The following is a 22,725-nucleotide window of genomic DNA, read 5'->3' as shown; positions in this document are numbered from 1 at the left end:
AGCCTCCCAAGTAGCTGGGACCACAGGCGCCCGCCACAACACCTGGCCATTTTGGGGTTGCAGCCATCATTGTTGTTTGGTGGGCCCGGGCTGGGGATTTGAACCTGCCACCTTAGGTGTATGTGGCTGGCGCCTTAGCCGCTTGAGCCACAGGCGCCGAGCCAGAAACGAGGTCTCTTAAAAATAAGAAAATATTTTTTATATTTATTTATTTAGAGACAGAGTCTCACTATATCACCCTTGATAGAGTGCTGTGGCATCACAGCTCACAGCAACATCAAACTCTTGGGCTTAAGCAATTCTCTTGCCTTGTGGCAGACACCTGTAGTCCCAGCTACTTGGGACTAAAGGTAGCCATCACAACTCCCTGCTATTTTTGGTTGCAGTTGTCATTATTGTTTAGCAGGCTCGGGGCAAGCTCAAACCCTCCAGCTTCAGTGTATGTGGCCAGAGCCCTACTCACTGAGCTACAGGCACGGAGCCGTAAATAAATATTTTTAAAAGTCAGAAAACCAAAATTCCCTTGATTTTAGTATATTGTTAGTTTCACTTTAAGTTTGTGTTTCTCACAAGTGGCAAAACTTAAGAGACAATAAATTCCTAGAAATTAAGCTACTTTTCCATTAAAAAAATCAAATGCCTCTTAGTATACATACAGGTATAGTTATTTTACGACACTCAAATAAAAAGCTTATTTTAGATTTATACAGTATTAAATGTTGCCCTTACTATTTCCGCCCGCCCCTCCCTACTCAACACTGGCTCTGCATCTCCCAGGCCTCCAGGCCACCCTCTTCCTCCTCCTCAGCTCTCTGCTGCCTCCACATCACCACACCTGGCTTTCCCAGCCTCAATCTCCCAAACACTCAAGGGCCAAACCCCCTCTGCAAAGTATCCTAATGCCACCGGCACAGCTCCTACCACAGTCCTTCACAGAGCAGCGCCACGTGCCAGCCCACGCACGAGGCCCTGTCCTCCTGGCCTTACCTGCTAGGCATAAAGGGGTGCTCCTTACGGGGATCACAATCAGCAACTGCACTTATCGAGTCCTCTGCCTGTCTCATAAACTTGATACTTCTGCACCTTTCTCCTCCCACTTCCCCAAAAAGTAAATATAGAGAGTGAAAAGAAAAAAAAAGCAACTTTGGGACACATGAAGGAGACTGGGACAGAGAAGACTAGGCATGGTCAGGGTGGTACTAGATGGCCCTAGATGAGACTACGGTACCCACAAGACCAGCACCAAAGTACTACATACCTGGATTTTTTTTTTTTTTTTGCAGTTTTTGGCCAGGGCTGGGTTTGAACCCGCCACCTCCAGCATATGGGGCCAGTGCCCTACTCCTTTGAGCCACAGGCACTGCCCAACCTGATTTTTTTTTTTAAAGAAAAAAGGCTTAATCACTTTTAAAGACACTATGTTTCTCAGTGGCCATCTTTCGAGGGTAACTTACTGAACTGTGTAACTGACAATGTCTTTCCATCATGATCATGACTGCGTCAGAAGGCCTTCCCTGCTGTCACCCACCTCAGCTGAAGGAGGACACCTGGCTCCCACACAGCTGCAGGACCAGCCAGGGAGCAATGCCATCACTAAAAGCATCCTTTAACTGGGAAGGGGCACAGGGAACCTTCTGGGTAATAGAAAAGTTCTAGTTCTTGATCTAGGTAGTGGATCTACCTCTCTCTATATATAGATATATAAACCATACACTAAAGATTTATACATTTCATTATAAATTAAATCTCTATGAAAATAAAAAGATATCCACTAAAATCAGACACATGAAGATAAAATTTTACCAAAATTACGAAAAAATTGATGCATAGCACTTACCAAAATTCAAGAAAATCAATTTGGCCTGTATTCCAGGACACAGTTTGACAAGAAATGGAATGGCAATGTACAATCCCACAACAAAGAGGAGTATCTTCCTCAGTCGGAACCACAGGCCCTTTCGCCTGCAAGAGAAAGGCAATGAGCAGGTGAAAAGGCAACAGGTGTAATTCTGCTGTAGTTTATTAATACCATTATCAAAATCACTAAACGAGGCTGGGCACGGCGGCTCACACCTAGAAGCCAGCACTCTAGGAGGCCGAGGCAGGAAGATCACCTGAACACAGTAGCACGAGACTAGCCTGAGCAAGAGCGAGACTTGTCTCTACAAAAAGATACCCACTAGCCGGTGTGGTGTCATGCACCTGTAGTCCCAGCTACTCAGGAGTCTGAGACAAGAGGATCACTTGAGCCCAGGAGTTTGAGGTTACTGTGAACTGTGAAGCCACAGCACTCCAAGGGTGTCAAAGTGAGACTCTGTCTCAAAAAAAAAAACACCCCAAACCAGCCAACAAACAAACAAAACTAATAAATGAGTTCAAGGTAGTAGGATGAAAGATTAATATAAAATCAAATATATTGTTTACAATTAAATAACTATTTCATAATTAATTACATTAATATAAAAAACCCATTGTATTTTTAGACACAAGCAACAAACATTCCAGAAAAAAAAAATCACTTAACAAAAGCCACACATATCTTTTTCCACAAGGTTCCTGCCTCCCACTTGTCTTTGTTAAAAAAATTATTTTCAAATATCCTTTAATTTGAGCTTACAACTCCATGGGTGGGGGGTGGTGGCATGGAGCAGTTTTTTTTTTTTTTGAGACAGTCTCATTTTGTTGCCCCCAGTAGAGTGCTGTGATGTCACAGCTCACAGCAACCTCAAACACCTGGGTACAAGCTATTCTCTTGCCTCAGCCTCCCGAGTAGCTGGTACTATAAGTGCCTGCCACAATGCCCGGCTATTCTGGCTCAGGCTGGTCCCGAACCCATGAACTCAGGCAATCCACTCGTCTCAGCCTCCCAGAGTGCTAGAATTACAGGTGTGAGTGACTGCGCCTGGCCCCTGTTTCTTGTCAGCTAAAGAAACAGTCCTGATGATTTCTTATGTTCACCTTCGGTTAAGAATCCAGCAGAGAAAGAAGATTCTCAGAAGTACCCCACCTGACATCACACCTCTGCCTAACATCAGACTCCAGGAGTGTCCCACCTGACACCACACTCCGAGAGTGCCCAGTCTCTGGGCAGCGCCTGTAGCTCAGTGGGTAGGGCGCTGGCTCCATATACCAAGGGTGGTGGTTCAAACCCAGCCCCAGCCAAACTGCAACAAAAACATGGCCAGGTGTTGTGGTGGGTGCCTGTAGTCCCAGCTACTTGGGAGGCTGAGGCAAGAGAATTGCCTGAGCCCGAGAGTTGGAGGTTGCTGTGAGTTGTTACGCCATTGTGCTCTACCGAGGGTGATAAAGTGAGACTGTCTCTAAAAATAAAAAAAGAGTGCTCAGTCTCACATAAGACTCCAGGAGTGTCCCACCTGACATCACACTCCAGGAGTACCCTACCTGACATCACACCCCAGGAGTACCCTACCTGACATCACACCCCAGGAGTACCCTACCTGACATCGCACCCCAAGAGCGTCCTGATACTAGACCCCCGCTGCAACTTCATCTCAGAAGAGGGGCCTCCCAGCTGCCCTGAGCCAGCTGCAGGCAGGTTGGTTACTCCTTAGCTCCTGGCAGAACATCAAGAGAACCTGTCCCACCAGGTTCTAGGAGAACAGGAGGCTGAGAATGTGACCGTGACCATCACTGTGTGTCCTTGCGTTTCCACCCAGGCAGACCCCTCTGGCACTATGCAACGGAGGTCCCTTCTCCAGGACTTTCAAGACAGGTCCTCCACCCTCCTCATCCCTCACCAGCTTCAACAGTTCCTGGTCCTATTCCCGACCCCACTGCAAGAATGTCTCTAACCCACTGATTCTCAAACATCTTGTTAGGACCTCACTACACCAAAAAATGAGGACCGCAAAGAGTTTATGTTTACATGGTTCATATTTACTACTATCTTTTGTGAGAATAAAGCTAAGAAAATTTGTAATGCCTATTAATTCATCTAGCAATAATACAGAGGATGCCAAAAAATGCACACACATTTTAAGAGTTGGTATCTGTGTATCACTTTTTGAAGTTGAATTGAAGGTGCTGCTACTGGCAAGTGTACCTACGCATGCCACCACGTCCTCTTTACCTGCAATCTGTACACTTTTGGGGAATGATCAATTTTACTTCCAACAAGCTCTCTTAAAGTGTGTATATATATTTTTTGGCACCCCAGTAATAACCCATTACATGTTGTTATAAGTATTTGTTATGGAAAATAATTACATTTTCCAATTCAAGAATTTAGTGAGAAGACTGGCATTAACATTTTTACCCCCAACCTCAGAGGGCACTGTGTTCTGCTGGCAGGGTAAGGTCTGCTCCACCTAACCTGCTGGACATCAGGCCTTCTGAGAACTATGAGGCAGTGGCCAGATGTGCGCACTGGGTGGGCCCCTGGTTCTCGACCTTTCTGGGCTTGTGGTAGAATGGCACATCACTCCCCCTTTATAGGTATGGGTAGCCATTGACTCACTTTGGATAAGGAAACGTGAGGAAGAAGAGCCAGATGAGACAGAATAAGTCTGTGTGGCACCAGCTAAGGCCCTGAATGACCACAGTGAGCAGAGCCCAGCTGGGCCTGGCAGGAGTAAGACACACCCTCAGCGAGCCAAGTGCTGCAGCACAGCCTGGCCTGGACCAAGACACATCTCACTACCCAGAGGCCCTCAGGGAAGACAGGAGCTCGAGGTCCCTATCTTCCTCCTCCCTGGGTCTCCATTTGAAGTCTCTCAGGCAACTCAGAATTAACATGCCCAAACCCCCAAATCCACTCTGCCCCAGGTTCTCCTTGGGCAAACACGAGCCCAAGCACCTGTGGTGGGCTCCTGGGAGCATCCCTGACACCCCTCCCTGCTCTAAACTCTGCTTCCCATGACTGCCAAGTCTCCAAAACCTGCTTCCGTCCCGTCTACCTCTAGTCACCTCCACTGCTGCCTCTTTAGTCCAGACCAGCAGCCCCAAACCTTTTGATTATACAAGCCATCAGTAACATGTTTTTGGTACATTATTCATTATGTACGTGGTTACTAAAATACACATATGTATAATTGGTCTACAGGTATTATTGGTTAATCTGTGAATATGAATGGAATTAGAAGGCCTGATATTTCCCTCCCAGACCCCTGTGATTGTGTCTCAAGACACCCCATGGGTGAGCCCACCCAATATCCTGGCCTCCTGCAAAGATCTCCTAAAGGGACCCACCCCCAACACCCTTCACCACAGACATACTCTACTATGTAACTAGACAGACCTTTTCTTTTTTTGTAGAGACAGAGTTTCACTTTATCACCCAAGGTAGAGTTCCAGGGTATCACACAGCTCACAGCAACCTCCAACTCCTGGGCTTAGGTGATTCCCTTGCCTCAGTCTCCCAAGTAGCTGGGACTACAGGTGCCCGCCACAATGCCCAGCTGTATTTGTGTTGTTGCAGTTTGGCCGGAGCCAGGTTTGAACCCACCAACCTCGGTATATGGGGCCAGCGCCCTGCCCACCGAGCCATAGGCACCACCTGCCAAATCCATCTAAAATGGGTCCCCAGGCCACATGGGCCCCACTCTGCTGCCCCTTTATCCAGCACTCGCTCCCTGACCCAGTTCAGATTTTTGCAGGGACCCCAGATCCTGTGCCCTCAGCCCTGCACCTCCCATAGGTCCCAGCTTTACTGCCCTTACTCCAAAATGCCCTTGGCTGTCACTGAACCAGGATAGCTTCTTATAATCTATGTCAATCTCTCCTTTCCCTTCTTCTGTAAGCAAATGTTTTTCTTTACAATCATTTATATAACCTCTCTCCAAAACTGTGTGACATGTGGCTCACGTTACTGCACCACCAGGCCGGGTGCAGTGGCTCACACCTGTCATCCCAGCACTCTGGAAGGCTGAGGCAGGTGGATTGCCTGAGCTTACAAGACTGAGTGAGACTGAGACCCTCTCTACTATAAATAGAAAATCTGGGGCAAGAGGATTGCTTGAGCCCAAGAGTTGGAGGTTGCTGTGAGCTATGATGATGCTGTGGCACTCTACCCAGCACAACAAAGTGAGGCTTTGTCTCAAAAAAAAAAAAGAAGGGCTCGGCACCTATAGCTCAACAGGCTAAGGCGCCAGCCACGTACACCTAGGGTGGCGGGTTCAAATCCCCAGCCCGGACCCGCCAAACAACAATGACGGCTGCAACCAAAAAATAGCCGGGCGTTGTGGCGGGCGCCTGTGGTCCCAGCTACTTGGGAGGCGGAGGCAGGAGACTCGCTTGAGCCCAGGAGTTGGAGGTTGCTGTGAGCTGAGATGCCATGGCACTCTACCAGGGGAACAGCTTGAGGCTCTGTCTAAAAAAAAAAAAAAAAAAAGAAGAAGAAGAAGAAGGGTAAAGCCTCATAACCTTGTTGGGGTCACCTTGGCAACAGTTTCAAAATTTTAAATATTTATACTCTTTGGTCCACCAAATCTCAAATTACTCTAAATAACTAGACACTTTTTTTTGAAGGAGCAAAGGTTAAACATTAGAAAATAGCTAATAATAGCAAGAAACAATGGGAACAAGCCAATTGTCCATCAACAGGAAGCTGATTAAATAAATGATGAACCCATTCAGCACAAGGATGCTGGGTTCACTCCATATAGAGTCTTCACTGGCAAAACCAGTACGTATTCTTCTAAAATTCCCCTGAAGGCGTGACAATCCACAGGCAGGAGTTTCTCCCAGCTACTGCTCCACTGATTGCTGGCCCACCCTGGAGGGGACAGTGAAGTCCATGACAGCCTTCCAAGGCTGCTGCCCGACCTCACCTGTCTGCAATTAGCCCTCTCCTTCTGCCTCTATACAAGCAATTGACACCACTCCCTGCACACCCTTCTCAGTGGGTGTCCATACACAAGAGCAAACGCCACAGGTTGCAGCCTTGAGGCTGGGAGCAGGTGGGAGGTTGATATTCTCTACAAAGGGAAAATAGAAGCTTTGGATACAGATGGCCAGTATATATAAAAAGCTGAGGAAATACACTAAAGTTTAGAAAAGACTGTTTCTAAACAGTTGGCCTTCCTCCTCAGTTCTGAGAGCCCGAAGCTAGAGGTGGACCTGAGTGAGCCTAGCAGTAAAAGACACAGACCACCCCCAGCCTGCCACTGTCCTTCTGAATGTCCAGTCTCTGGTCTACACTGCAGCTGGCCAGTTACAGCCCTGGACTCCCGAGACTTGCTCACACTCTTGCACTCTGACTCCTGGAAGGGAAGGAGAGACAGACTGATCCCAAGCAGGACTGCATTAAGTCTTTTTTTGTTGTAGTTGTCATTGTTGTTTTAGCTGGCCCAGGCTGGGTTCAAATCCTCCAGCCTAGTGTATGTGGCCGGCGCCCTAACCACTGTGGTACAGGTGCCAAGCCTCACTTTCTTGGTATAAAGTACATTGTTCTTTCTAGGTGGCATGTAGTTGGCTCTCGCTTCTTCAGCTGACAATCCCTGCCTTTTAATTGGGTACTTAGACCATTTATAGTTAATGTATTTACCAACATTGTTAGGTTTGCGCCCATTGTTTTATTACCTGCTGTTTTCTATGTTCTATCTGTTCTTTGTCCCCTTGCCCTCTTTTTCTGTCTTCCTTTGGATCAGTCACACATTTTCTATGATCCCATTTTACTGCCTTTGTTGGGCTATTTGCTACAACTCTGCAGTTTCAGTGGGTGCTTTATGGTTTATAGTATTCGTCGTTATCATATTCCACATCTAAGTGAAATTATAACATTTCATGTATAAGAACATTACAATAGTGTACTTCGATTTCTTCAGTCCTGGTCTATATACATTTGTTGCCATGAATTTCATTTTTATATATGCTATAAACTTTACACTGCATTTTTATTTCTTTTGCTCAATTATGATTTCTAAAAATGTACATAATAAAAACACATTTTCACATGTAATTATTTCCAATCCTCCTCATTATTTGTGGAGCTTCAGATTTTTACCTGCTGTAATTTTCCTTCCACTTCAAAGATACCCATAAATACTTCTCATGGTGTGGGTCCACTAGGGATGAATTCTTTCAGTTTCACATGTAAGGAAAATTTTCATTGCTTTGCCTTTGTTTCTGGTAAACAATTCTAGGTAGTTTTTTCAGTACAGTCATGCACCATGTACCAACATTTTAGTCAAAGATGAACTACATATACAATGGTGGCCTTGCAAGGTTATAATGGAGCTAAAAAATTCTTAATGCCTAGTGACACTGTAGCTGTAACATGGTAGCAACATGGGATACACTCATTTGTGGTGATATAAACATACTACACTGCTAGTTGTATAAAGGTACATAGTAATGTCCTAGGCCAGGTGTCCTCAAACTGCAGCCCACCGGGTGTTTTTGCTGCCACTGCCTATCCTGCTTAGCAGCCGACTCTGGGGCCCGCAGTCTGGCCCTCCAACAGTCTGAGGGACAGTGAACTGGACCCCTGTTTAAAAAGTTTGAGGATCCCTGTCCTAGGCCTTCACATTCACTGACCATTCACTCACCCACCCAGAGTAACTTTCAGTTCTGTAAGCTCTGTTCATGGTAAGTGCCCTACACTGAGTACTGTGTATCTTTCATACTGTAATTTTACTATGCTGTTTCTATGTTTAGATACATTTAGATACATAAGCACCACATGCTATGAGTGCCTACCTGTTCAGTACAGTAACATGCTGTACAGGTTTGTAGCCAAGGAGAACAATCTATGCCAGTGGTTCTCAACCTGTGGTTGCGACCCACAGGAACTGTATTAGAGGGCCGTGGCATTTGGAAGGTTGAGAACCACTGGTCTATGCCATAGACCAGGTGGTGTAGCAGGCTCTGTATAATACTAGATTTGCATAAATACACTTCACTACGTTTGCACGACAACGCAATCATCTGATGAGACATTTCCCAAACTGTGTCCCTGTCATTAAGCAACAGTGACTGTGCTTTCAAGATACAATTGAACTGTTTTCTTACTTAGATTTTTCTTTCTGATAAGAACTCTGCTGTTGTCAGTATACTTTTTTTTTTTTAAAAGACAATGTTGCCTAGGCTGGACTCTTAACTCCTGGGCTCCAGCAATCTTCCTCCCTCAGCCTCCTGACTAGCTAGGACTGGTACTCCAGGTGCGTGCCACCATGCCTGGCTAATTTTTCTGCTTTTAGTACAGATGGGGAGAGGGATGTCTCACTCTTGCTCAGGCTGGTCTCAAACTCCTGAGGTCAAGCAGTACTCTCGCCTCAGCTTCCCACAGTGCTAGAATTACAAGTGTGAGCCACTATATCCAGTAGGGTGCTAGATATTTTTATAATCCCATTAATGTTATTGAGACTTGCTCTGTGTTACACTTACTTAGAAAAACTGATTCTTCTGGGTCTTGCTTTTATGATTAGTTAGGTGAGTCCATAGCATTGCTCAGTCTAGGGCTAATTATTCCCCAGTACTAAAGTAGGACTTGCGGAAGGGGATAGGGACTGTGCTCTCCGGTCTTGCCCAGTTGTTCTTTTCACTCAATTGCTGGTCACTGCAGGTCCTGGGAACCTCTCTCTGCTGCTCTCTCTTCTCTGGTTTTCTATCCCATGAACTAGAGCAACCTCAGTGTCTCCATACTTACAACTCAGGGGGCTCACCAAGTTCCACACCTCAGTCCCCCTCGCCCCTGCCTGTGGCAGAGAAACTCTCTTAAGGTCGTCAGCTGGGACCATCGTAGGCTCAGCTCATTTGTCTGCCACCTCTCAGAGACAGCAGTCCCTTGTTGCCTGGTGTATTTTGAAAATTTTGTTTCATGTATTTTGTCTGTTTTTGTTGTTGCTGCTGCTTAAGTTATTTCAGGGTAAATTCAGTCCCTCGTTACTCCACTTTGGCCAAAAGTTCTATATTTCTTCTTAAATGTGTCTATAATTCCTTTTCACCAATTGGTCCATTACCATCAAATTGCTAAGGAAAAATGTCTTATTTCGTAATATTGTCTCAAATGAAATAAAAGAGTAAAGCCAAGATTCATTCCCCAAGAGGATTAAATTCTTTTTAGGTGAAAATCATAACAATAGTCTTCAAAATCTTATTCCAAACAGTCAGTATTGAGAACAATTTCACTGTACAGAATTGAAAACTTAATAAAACACATAAGAGCAACCCACAAATGTCTCTTTGTTCCCAAAGAAGAAAACAAAAAATCATGAGGATTTTGTTGGCAGAGCTCAACAGCTGGGTGTCCTACTGTGAGAATGCTTTATTTTCCTGGCAGAAACAAAATATCTACCACTGTGATCAGCTCACTTTCAAGCGCTTTACACACGACCTCAGTGCCTACCTTGCTTTATTTTTCTTTACAGAGCTTTACCATCCCTTGAAATTGTGCTATATATTTATGTGCTACCTTTTTGGCTGTTTCTCCTTTGTGAGAATGTTAAGTTCCACAAGATCTAGGATCCACATCCTCCGGCCTTCAACAGAGGCTAAATGAGCAAAAAGGATACATTTATAAAACAGACAGAAGAACATGGAAGCAGTGCTCTGAGAACTCAGAACAGCCCACACTGACAGTGATTATTCAGGAATCTCACGTTCTCAATTATCTTTCTTTTCTCTCTTTTAAATTTTGATTTAGACATCTTTACTACTTTGGAATTAGAAAAAGAAATTAAGCTGTTCGAAAAAGGAACAGAGTGAGAGCACGAGATGGTCCCCAGAGGCTGCCTTTTACCATGGCAATGCCTCTCCCGGGTGACCTCACACCTGGAGAGCCCTCCCTGGTCCCTCAAGAGTCCTCATCAGTTTCCTCTGGAGGCCCCCGCACTGAACTGGCAGGCTCCCAACTGGCCTGTACTAGTGTAATAGTCCCTTTTTCTCTGGAAACCTAAGCCAAATATCAACTGTCCTAGAATGGCAGTCTTCTTCTTCTTCTTCCTGTAGGTCCTGCCATTACATGCCTTATCATTATGCCCCTGAATATGGGAAGTTTTCTTTGTTGTCTAGATAGCTCAGTGTGTTAGTGATGCATTTTGCATCATTTCCTGCCAATAAAAGACAAGATAACGTTTTAATCCATTTTCCATTGCTATAACTGAATACATGAGACTGAGTAACTCATAAAGAAAAGACACTTAATTCCTACAGTTCTGGAGGCTGGGAAGTCTGAGGCTGAGGGGCTGCATCTGGGGAGGGCCCACCTGCTGGTAGGGACTCTGTGTCCAGTCCTGAGGCAGCGGGCATCACACAGTGAAGGGACTCAGGGATGGCCAAATGGGCTTTTATAACAGACCTTCTCTCAATAGTCCATTAATCCACGAATGATGCCTCTGGGACCCACTCACCTCCCACAGGTCTCTCCTCTCAATGAGAATTGAGTTTCTAACACATGAACTTTTGGGGGGCAGTTTCAAACCACAGCAGATACTCTAAAGATAAATCAGAACATAAAAATGTCAGGGCAACAAATGAATGTGTCCGAAAGCACAAATGTGAGGGAAGGCAATCATTTCTAGCCATTCCTGTCTTTTCTCTTTGCCACAGGCATCATCAAAATGCTGGGGCACAAAAGCCGATGGCCTACAAACTTAAAAATGGACAACTCAGGAAAGACAGGTACTGCCTTCCTGGACATTTACACCCCCAGGGCCTAGTACAGCGTCCAGACAATAGCACAGTAACTGCTGGTCCAGGATGGAGGGAGAGGGCGTAGCTGCTGTGCACAGTGTTAGGGACAGAACATTTGGAAAGTAAAGGCCATGTCTCTGCCAGGAACCTGAACTACTCCATCAGAATGACTGGCTTCAGCCCTGAATGTTCTTACTCCCTTTACTTCCCTTTGTGAACAGTCCAGTCAATATGCCCAAGTCTTGCATGGAGATTCCACCAATCTGATAAAAAAAAAATGAAGAAAAAAATGAAATTTGATTTTTCTTTTCTTTACCCTAAAGCTCCCAAGGCAACTTCTTTCAAGCTTCAAGGACAAATCCTACATTTGAACACCCCTGAAATTTGCACACATTCTTTCATGGCAGCCCTTCTCTCCAAACAAACCAAAGAGCCCTAAACATCCTCAAACTCTCCTGCAATGACATCCATCTGCACGCTGCATACCTGGAAAACGGGTCACACGGGTCACAGTGGGCCCACCAAGACAGGGGCCTGAATGGGCAAGACAGCTGGTCAAGACAGCTCTACCCAGGAGTGACGGAACTTAGGAGTCTGTGCACCAGCAAACCCTGACAGCTGAGAAATCTGCCTGGGTCTGCCTAACTTCTCTGTCTTCCCTCAGTGCACGCAGGCCTTCCTTCCACGTCCACTTCAGCCCAGCTCTCAGCCCCCCTCCCTGGGATGTGCTGGGCCTGTGAGAGGCTGCTGACCTTCCATTCAGGCCTCCAGAGCTGGACAGAGTTCAGCCATGCAGAACGCGCTGACTCCTCACACATGGCAAGTCACAGCTGAAATGACTTCCAGTTCTAAAGCACCATGTGTCAGAAAGAAGAGTCTGCTGAGCAGTGTTGAGTGTTGACGGTCACGAGAATTTAGTAAGTACGAGGGGAAGACAGGCAGGGAACTCGCTTTCCCTGTTGCCTTCCAGCGATGGCCTTGCTGCTTATTTTACATGGACTGCAAAAGAGAACCAGCCTCACACCTACCCACAAGTCTCTCAGCTTCCCATGCTCGTCCCCACATCCTCAGCCTTCCTTCTACCTGGAGAGCCTCTCTGCTCAGCCTTAGGCACTGGGACCTATTCTCACTGCAGCTCCTCTGTCCCACCCACCAGTCTTCCCTTCTCCCCTGGATTATCCCCAAGAGTACACCAGTATGTTCTTTTTTTTTAATAAGAGATAGAGTCTCACTTTATTGCCCTCAATAGAGTGCCGTGGCATCACAGCTCACAGCAACCTCAAACTCCTGGGCTTAGGTGAGTCTCTACTCAGGTGAGTCTCTACTCAGTCTCCAGAGTAGCTGGGATCACAGGCACCTGCCACAACGCCCAGCTATTTTTTGGTTGCAGTGTGGCTGGGGTCAGGTTTGAATCTGCCATCCTCAGTACATGGGGCCGGTGCCCTACCCAGTGAGCCACAGGTGCCACCCACCCACCAGTATGTTCTAATATAAGAAAACTGTCTCATTCCAACTGCCCCTCCCCCATCTTTCCCCTTCTAGCTTGAGCCCAATCCATCAGTTTTGCCCCAGCAATCCAGTAAGCCCCTCCCATCAACCCTGATCTCCCAGTCACCAAGCCCAGTTGCACAGCTCTCAGCAACAAGCTTTCCTTACCCCTGTCCCTGGCTCTGCTTCTCACTCACTGCCCAGGCCTCTGACTCCTCCTCTGTCCTCACCTGCCAGGACTCTAGGCACCACCTATCAGCAGCTGCAGTCAGATATGGGCCCTAACCTCTCCCCTGAACTCTATCTCACACTCCCCACTTCACCTGGGTATTTAATAGGCACCTCAGTATGTCCAAAACCAAACTTATTACTTCCTCTGCTCCAAAGCACCTGCTCTTTCCACAATCATCCCATCTCAGAACCTAACCCATTCTTCCAGTCACTCAGAAAATGCTAGAATTTGAAAATGCAGAATTCTACACATCCTCTCACCTCCACGGCTACCACCCTAGCCCAAGCCCCTGTCAACTCTTTCTTCACTGGGTGACTCCTGAAGTCCCGAGCTGGTCTCCCTGTCTCTCAACCCCAGTCTGTTCTCATCATGGTCAGAGAGACAAGTGACACACACATTGATTCTTGCCACTCCTCTGCTCTGAAGCTGCTAGTGGCTTCCATTCCCATGTGCCCACACACTGCCATGGGGCCTCGTGCACAGTGGCTCTTTTACGGGAGTATCTGACACACTGTGTTCCTTTTCACTTATTATCTGTCTCCGCTAACAGAACATAAAATCCACGCAAGCACTGACAGAGCCTCAGCACCCGCAAGCCTTCCTGGGCATACCAGGCACTCAACTCTGTTAAATGAATGGCTAGAAAAGTGCTGGATGGACCAACAGTACTGTTAAAAATGCTCTACCTCCGACAGATATGTCAACTGGTCAGCATGGACCCTGCGTGCACAGCGACTGGCACAGCACACAGAGGATAACTATCTGGGGCAGAAAAGGGAAGAACTTCCTGTGAGCTGACAGAGCTCTGTCAGTGCCCCCACCTCACAGCATCAGTAACAACAACAGGGGTGTTCACACCAGGAGACACCGCTGACTGCGGGCATCCATGTCCCAGGAACTTTCCACACACCTGGGCCTAACCTCACCACAGTCCTGGGAAGATACTTTTATCTCTACATCACAGCTGAAAACAAACTCAGAAAGCTAAGCAACTCACCCCAAGCCACAGAATCTGAAAATACGACTAAGACCCGGTTCTCCAGCCAAGCCTTCCTCTCCAATGCCAAATCACACTACAATGGGGATGTGCCAAACTAGTGGGTCCTTCTGACAATGAGACATTTTAGCCCAGGCATGCTGCTCTCATTCTTCCTGTGTTGTCTGGCTCCCTCTGTCCTAAATGACACTCCAGATCCTGGCCCTCAGTTTAGTATGAGACAAATGACTTACCCACTGTCTGTGCTGTAAGAGACCCCTGGCAAAGCACAAACCCATCAAAATCTATGCTCTGTGGCGTCATCTCTGGGTAAAGAATGTTGACTTAATCTGTCAGCTTTTTCTATTTCAAAATTTTCCTTGCAGATTTCACTTTGGAAAGAAAAGTGCTCTAATGGGAGGAGAAGCAGGAGTCTGGAGTCCTGTCTCCACCACTGTAAACCATGCCTCCTTCCAAGGCCACCTCCACGAGAGTGTGTCAGGAGTCTTCAGCCTACCTGAAGTTATCTCCTACAGTTCAGGCCTGTCTGCCAAAGTCACTATGGAAGACAGACACTCCCTTGGGAAGGGAGGGTACGTGCCAGCTAAAAGGAACTGGGGGCCAAGCAGAGATACAGTACACAAAGGGCCAACAAAGCCGGAGTCAGTGCTGAAGCACCCCAGTGTTCCCGGTCTGCCTGGAGCGTGGCCCAGATAAGGCTCACAGAGCCCGGAAGAGGCAGACCCAGCTGGGAGCTCCAGTGCATGAGCAAAGCCTGCCCTGCTCCTTGTCAGTGTGGAGGCACAGACTGTATTCTGGGTTGAGTGGAAATGGTCAAAGCAGACTTAAGCATAAAAGCTGATTCATAATGTGCTTTCACTCTCCTAATCTGCAAAGGAAGGGTGAAGAGATACCAAGAGGGGTGCCTGGAGGGTAGGCCTGATGGTCAGCCTCAGGAGGGTGCTGTTAAAGGACAGGTGTCAGCTTCAGCCAGCTGCCTTTCTGGATGAAGTATTTCCTTTAGGCCAAGGAGGAACCCAGGATGAGGGCTGCATTCTTCAGTATTTCATGTGAGGGTAAGCGGTAAGCTGGCTACAAGCTGATGGAGATCAGTGGGTGGGAGGGGAAGGACAGACTAGCTGACTAAGACACACAGGCCTGTCCATCTTATGACTGCCTGCTCAGGGTCCAAACGAGGCTGCCTTCAAAGCACATTCCTGAGGATTTGGTGAAAGGCCCACGAAGTGCCTCATTTGCCCAGCACTCCCTCACACCAGACATTGTACAAAGCCAAAACAGCATCTAGTTCCTCTTCTCAAAGAGTGCAGAGTTGATATAGGAAGTAGATATTTACCTTTAAAAATCACCCTTTAGCTAGGCAGCACCTGTGGCTCAGTGGGTAGGGCACCGGCCCCATATACTGAGGGTGGCGGGTTCAAACCTAGCCCCAGCCAAACTGCAACAACAATAACAACAAATAACTGGGCATTGTGGTGGGTGCCTGTAGTCCCAGCTACTCAGGAGTCTGAGGCAAGAGAATCACCTAAGCCCAGGAATTGGAGGCTGCTGTGAGCTGTGACATCACAGCACCCTACCAAGGGCGATGAAGTGAGACTCTGCCTCTAAAAAAAAATAAATAAAATTTAAAAAAGTTACCCTTTAGCCTAGAAATTAAAAAAAACACAACACACACGCACATAAACAAATAAAAGCCTACAGCAAACAAAAAGCCAGTTCCCCTTTTCTGGTAAGACTGGAAGAGCTGGCCGCTCCAGGGCCACATTCCTGCCAGGCATCAACAGGGCTGGTGTGGTGGCTGCCGCCCCTTCCCACAGGACCACATTCTCCACTCCACAGCCCTCAGCTTCGCTGGTGGACACTTTTTTGAATTTCTGCCTTCTGTGTGACTATTAGATATATCACTAGCTAGCCTATATCAAGAAAAACAAAAGCAAGAGGAAAGCCAAAAATACACAAAATAGGGAACAAGACTAGGGAAATGGCCCCAGACAGACCAAAAAAAGCTGAATTAAATGGATAATTTTCTACAAACACATAAATCACCAAAATTGAACCTATAAGGAGACAGCAAACCTAAACATGCCAAAGACTCAGAAAAAGCTGTAATAGTTATCAAAGTGCTGATATTTTAAAAAGACCAGGCTTAGGCTCGGCACCTGTAGTTCAACCACAACTAGGGCGCCAGCCACATACACCAGAGCTGGCAGGTTCAAATCCAGCCCAGGCCTGCCAAACAACAAGAACTGGAACCAAAAAGTAGCTGGACATTGTGACCAATGCCTGTAGTCCCAGCTACTTGGGAAGCTGAGGCAGGAGAATCGCTTGAGCCCAAGAGTTTGAGGTTGCTGTGAGCTGTGATGCCACTGCACTCTACTGAGGGCGATATAGTAAGACTCTGTCCCAAAAAAAAAAAAAAAAAGGCAGCTCCTGTGGCTCAAGGGAGTAGGGCGCTGGTCCCATATGCCAGAGGTGGCGGGTACAAACCCAGCCCTGGCCAAAAACTGCAAAAACTGTAAAAAAAAAAAAAAAAAAAAGACCAGGCTTAAACAGTTTTACAGGGGAATTCTCCCAAATTTTAAAGAAACAAGTAATTTCTGAAGTATTGAACCTGGCTAAATCCAAGGAAGAAAACTTTTATAAAGCTATAGAAAACACTAAAACAACTTGATAAAAATAGTATTAAAAAGAAAATTATAGATTATGCTCACAAATCATGATAGAAAATTTCTAAATAAAATCTTAATGAACAGAATCTCGCTACAGAATAACAGGGCTCACCCAGGAATATAATGACAATTTTATAGTAATATAAATCTATTACTGTAACTCAAAATATTAACTGGTCAAGAGAAAAAAATCTCTATAATTATTCCATGGGTGTAAAATGGCATTTCAAAAAATTTAACTACTATTTTTGATTAAAAGAACAACATAAGCAACAAATCCTTTAATAAAATAACCACCATAGCACTTTATGACAGAAACACCAAAAGCATTCTCATCAAAGTCAGGAACTACACAAAGGTACCCAGTGTCAGCCCTATTATTTCACTTGTTCTGCACATATAATGCAATCAGAAAGTAGAATGAAACAAGAGACACAAAAATTACAAGGGACAAAATTCTTATTATTTATAGCTGACATAATAGCATACATAGAAAATTCAAGAGAGGCTCGGCACCTGTGGCTCAAGCAGCTAAGGCACCAACCACATACTGGTTGAGCTGGCAGGTTCAAATCCAGCCCAGGCCTGCCAAACGACAAAGACAGGTGCAACCAAAAAATAGCTGGGTATTGTGGTGGGTGCCTGTAGTCCCAGCTACTCGGAGATGGAGGCAGGAGAATCGTTTGAGCTCAGGAGTTTGAGATTGCTGTGAGCTGTGACACCACAGCACTCCACCCAGGGCAACAGCTTGAGGCTCTGCCTCAAAAAAAAAAAAAAAAGAAAATCAAAGAGAATGAGCTGTGGCTTGGCACCTGTGGCTCAAGCAGCTCAGGCGCCAGCCACATACACCTAAGGTGGTGGGTTCGAATCCAGCCAGGGCCCGCCAAACAATGACAGCTGCAACCAAAAAAAAAAAAATAGCCAGGCATTGTGGCGGGCACCTGTGGTCCCAGCTACTTGGGAGGCTGAGGCAGGAGACTCGCTTGAGCCCAGGAGATGGAGGTTGCTGTGAGCTGTGATGCCACAGTACTCTGCCCAGGGGGAAAGCTTGAAGCTCTGTCTCAAAAAAAAAAAAAAAAAGTAACGAGATGCAAAAACTATTAGAAACAACACGATTTTTTTTTTTTTTTGAGACAGAGTCTCACTTTGTCACCCTCAGTAGAGTACCATGGCTTCATAGCTCACAGCAACCCCAAACTCTTGGGCTTAAGCAATTCTCTTGCCCTAGCCTCCAAGTAGCTGGGAATACAGGCACCGCCACAATGCCTGGCTATTTCTTTTTTTTTTTTTGTAGTAGTTGTCATCGTTGTTTAGCAGGCCTGGGCTGGGTTCAAACGCACCAGCTCCAGTGTATGTGGCTGGTGCCCTAGCCGCTGAGCTATAGGTTCCAAGCCTAGAAACAACAGGGTTAAGGAAATTTTGAGTTTCAAAATTACGACAAATAGGGGTGGGTGTGGTGTATCAGGCCAATCTCAGCATTTTGGGAGACTAAAGTGGGAGTTCGAGGTCAGCCTGGGCAAACATAGTGAGATGCCATCTCTACAAAAAATATAAAAATTAGCTGGATGTGGTGATGTGTGCCTGTAATCCCAGCTACTCAGAAATCTGAGGCAGGAGGATTGCTTGAGTTTAGAAATTCAAGGTTGCAGCAAGCTACATATGTGACTCTCTACTTCAGCCTGGGTAATAGAGTAAGATCCTGTCTTTCTCAAAAAAAAAAAAAAAAAAAAAAAAAACCACAAGGAAAGGCTTGGCACCTGTAGCTCAGTGGCTAGGGCACCGGCCACATATACCTGAGCTGGAAGGTTCAAACCCCACCCAGGCCTGCTAAACAACAATGACAACTACAACAAAGAAATAGCCGGGAATTGTGGCAGGTGCCTGTAGTCCCAGCTACTAAGAAAGCTGATATGAAAGAATCACTTAAACCCAGGAGCTAGAGGTTACTGTGAGCAATAACACCATAGCAACTCAACCCCAGGTAAACTGAGTGAAACTTTGTCTAAAAAAAAAATATATATATATATATTCGATAATAAATTGATTCTGATAAATAGGATAATAACATAAGGGTTATTATATATTTCCAAAAGGCCTTTGTTCAAGATGTCCTGAAAAGGATGAAAAAATTTGTTTTAAAACATTTCAGTCCCCCACCCTAAAAAAGTGGAGGGGAGGGGCGGCAACTGTGGCTCAGTGGGCAGGGCGCCAGCCCCATATACCAAAGGTGGCCAGTTCAAACCTGGCCCTGGCCAAACTGCAACAAAAAAATAGCCAGGCGGGCACCTGTAATCCCAGGAGGACTGTACCCAGGAGGCTGAGGCAAGGGAATCGCCTAAGCCCAGGAGTTGGAGGTTGCTGTGAGCTGTGTGACGCCACAGCACTCTACCATGGGCGATAACGTGAAACTCTGTCTCTACAAAAAATAAAAAAATAAGAAAATGGAGGGGAGAAGGGATAGATGATCCAAGACTGGATAAACACTGAAAACTGCTGAAACTAAGTGATGGATGCACAAGGTTCACTATATTGCCTTCTTTATTTTTGCATAATTGAAAATATCTATAATAAAGAGCTTAAAAATATGTAGCAGAAGACCCAAGTAAAGGGTCATTAAAGATATAAGTAACTGCAAGGTGTACTATAGGCTTATAAAAATACAGAAAAATGCCACCTAACAAGTAATACAAATTAAAGCTACAAATCAGATACCATTTTCATCAATCACACAACGGTCAAAACATGTCCTTAAGGTTTGACATGGTGGCTCACACTGGTAATACCAGTACCACCACTTTGGGAGGCTAAGCCAGGAAGATGACTTGAGGCAGGGGCCATTATTATAGACCAGGCTGGGCAACATACCAAGATGCCCTCTCTACAAAAAAGCTTTTTTTCTTTTGAGACAGAGTCTCAAGCTGTCACGCTGGGTAGGGTGCTATAGTATCACAGCTCACAGCAACCTCAAACTCTTGGGCTTAAGCAATTCTCTTGCCTCAGCCTCCCAAGTAACTGGGACTACAGGTGCCTGCCACAACGCCTGGCTATTTTTTGTTGCAGTTGTCATTGTTGTTTAGCAGGCCTGGAATGGGTTCGAACCCAACAGCCTTAGTGTATGTGGCCAATGCTCTACCCACTGAGCCATAGGTGCCCCTCTATAAAAAGCTTTTAAAACAGCCAAGCACGGTGGCATACCTGTAGTTTCAGCTACTTGAGGAGCTGAAGCAGGAGGATTTTGTGAGCCCAGGAGTTCCAGGCCACTACCATAGCACCACTGTATTCCAGCCTGGGTAACACAGCAAGACCCTATCACAAACATACCCCCCAAAAAGAGTGCTAATACGTGTGTGTGTGTGTGTGTGTGTGTGTGTAGCTTACACGGATGGTGAGCATAAGTAAGTACAACTTCTTTGGACGGTAATCTAGCTTTATGTTCCAAAATTATAAACGCACACCCCTTGACCCAGCAATTCCCCTTCTAAGAATTTATTCTATAGTATTTGTTCATTCAAAAAGTATTTTCTACCACCTACTACGTGTCAGGCACTGGAGATGCAGAGGGAGAGAACATTTTGAGAGAACATGTTTCATGGTGCTTCCATTCTTGTACAGGAGACACAGGTAAACAAATCGACAAGTAGGCATGCAGTAATTATAATGTCATGTGAGTGATAAGGTAAACTGAACAGGCTGGTCTGAGAAGATGACAGCCCAGCAGAGCCTGAGTGAAGGAGAGAACAGAGCACTCCAATGTCTGGGGGAAAGGCCAGGGCAGTGGCTCACGCCTATTAATCCTAACACTCTGGGAGGCCGAAGCAGGTGGATTGCCTGAACTCAGGAGTTCTAGACTAGCTTGAGTAAGAGGGAGACCCCATCTCTAAAAATAACTGGGAGTTGTGGCAGGCACCTATAGTCACTGCTGCTTAGGAGGCTGAGGCAAGAGACTCACTTGAGCCCAAGAATTAGAGGTTGCTGGCTCGGCGCCTGTGGCTCAAGTGGCTAAGGCACCAGCCATATACACCTAAAGTGGTGGGTTCGAATCCAGCCCAGGCCTGCCAAACAACAATGACAGCTGCAACCAAAAAATAGCCAAGCTGTTGTGGTGGGTGCCTGTGGTCCCAGCTACTTAGGAGGCTGAGGCAGGAGACTCGCTTGAGCCCAGGAGTTGGAGGTTGCTGTGAGCTATGATGCCACTGCACTCTACCCAGGGGCACAGCTTGAGGTTTTGTCTCAAAAAAAAAAAAAAGTTAGAGGTTGCTATTGGCTGTGACACCACGACACTCCACTGAGGGTGACAAAGTGAGACTCTGTCTCAGGAAAAAAAAAAAAAAAAAGAATGTCTGGGGGAGGGTAACACAAATGTGGCCTTCCTTCCCTCGATTTTGCTTTTATTTCCCTAACAGCCATTAGTTTATCCAAAAGATATGGGTACCACTTAAATGTCTCTCTGTTCCCTGACAGAAAAACAAAAACCAGTCAGGTCATTTTAATTCAGTAAAATAACTGTACATAACAGCATGATATTTGGGGGCAGCACCTATAGCTCAGTGGGTAGGGCACTGGCTACATACACCAAGAGTGGCAGGCTCAATCTCGGGCTAGCTAAAACAACGACAGCTGGGGAACTGTGGTGGGTGCCTATCGCCCCAGCTAATTGGGAGACTGAGACAAGAGAATCACTTAAGCCCAAGAGTTTGAGGTTGCTGTGAGCTGTGATACCATAGCACTCTATTCAGGATAACAGCTTGAGACTCTGTCCCCCACTCTCCCCAAAAATATGATATTTTCAAAGAAAGAATTTTCTAATTTATCTAAACATTATGTGAAGCCTGTTAAGTGGACTAAAATTAATCATGAGTTTTTACTGCAGATAAACCTTTTCACAGCAAAGAAAAGATTAGTCTCACAAAAAGATATTATAATTTTACATACACACAAAAACAGAACTGCCCCTGCCCTTCTGGTCTAAATGAGAACTATTGTCTTAAAAGCATCCATACTTTAATTTCATGATCTTCTAAGCAAGGAAGCTAACATTTTTATTTTAGGGTCCATTTGCATAAATATTTTACACTGAAGTGGCCAGCGTCAATTAAAGGCATTCCAGTCGAGCCCAAAAGAAATGACTCTGCTACAACACCTGGGAACATAATGGGTACTAACTTTTCAGACAACACCATGAAATACTAAGGCTTCAAAATTGCCACGAATATGTTCTACAAACAGATGGATAATAAAGAAGCCAGCAGATAGGAAGAAAAATTTGTCCCTGTCAAATGTGCTCCTATCTCAATTCTTTAGATCAAAAGGGAGACCGCAAATAACCAAATGACTTCCGGACTCCACGGGTGATTCCCAAGGAGACGAACTCACGTGGGTAGATTTCAAGCGCCACAGCCACTGCACAGCGAACGACAGTTGAGGATGCGCTGCATCCTTCCTTCCCCGTGGACACTGCAGCCCATTTAACCCTCGCCCGAAGGGCAGTTCACAGCGACAACGCTGCTTTCCAGACTACCAGTCGGCCGAGGAACAGACCGGGGAAGCAGTGAGCGTCCCCGCACGCAGACCCGCTCACGGGGCGCTAGGTTTGGGGCCCAAAGCGAAACGGGAGACCCCAACAGGCCCAGTGCTCCCAGGGCCTCCCCCGCCTCCCCAGTCTCCCCAGTCTCAGGTGCCGGGCGTCCGGAGACCTCCCCAAGGACTCCCCACCCCCTCACCCCCGCTCCTACGCGAGGTCACGACTTGCC

At 46.1% G+C, this 22,725-nt stretch overlaps 1 protein-coding gene across 2 annotated transcripts in view; it reads right to left on the bottom strand.

Moving 5' to 3' along the window:
• The window catches only part of ABHD12 (abhydrolase domain containing 12), a 52,912-nt gene that overhangs the window by 29,395 nt on the left and 792 nt on the right, over window positions 1-22,725 (bottom strand). For both annotated transcript variants that reach the window (XM_023507661.1, XM_012812227.2), the window contains exon 2: window positions 1,838-1,962. In XM_023507661.1, coding sequence (XP_023363429.1) covers window positions 1,838-1,962 — 125 coding nt within the window. The remainder of the gene's footprint in view (window positions 1-1,837; window positions 1,963-22,725) is intronic.

Source organism: Otolemur garnettii, unplaced genomic scaffold, assembly GCF_000181295.1.
Source record: "Otolemur garnettii isolate 467f Iridium unplaced genomic scaffold, OtoGar3 scaffold00197, whole genome shotgun sequence".
Lineage (NCBI taxonomy): Eukaryota > Metazoa > Chordata > Mammalia > Primates > Galagidae > Otolemur > Otolemur garnettii.
This window is presented reverse-complemented; position numbering and strand designations above follow the sequence as displayed.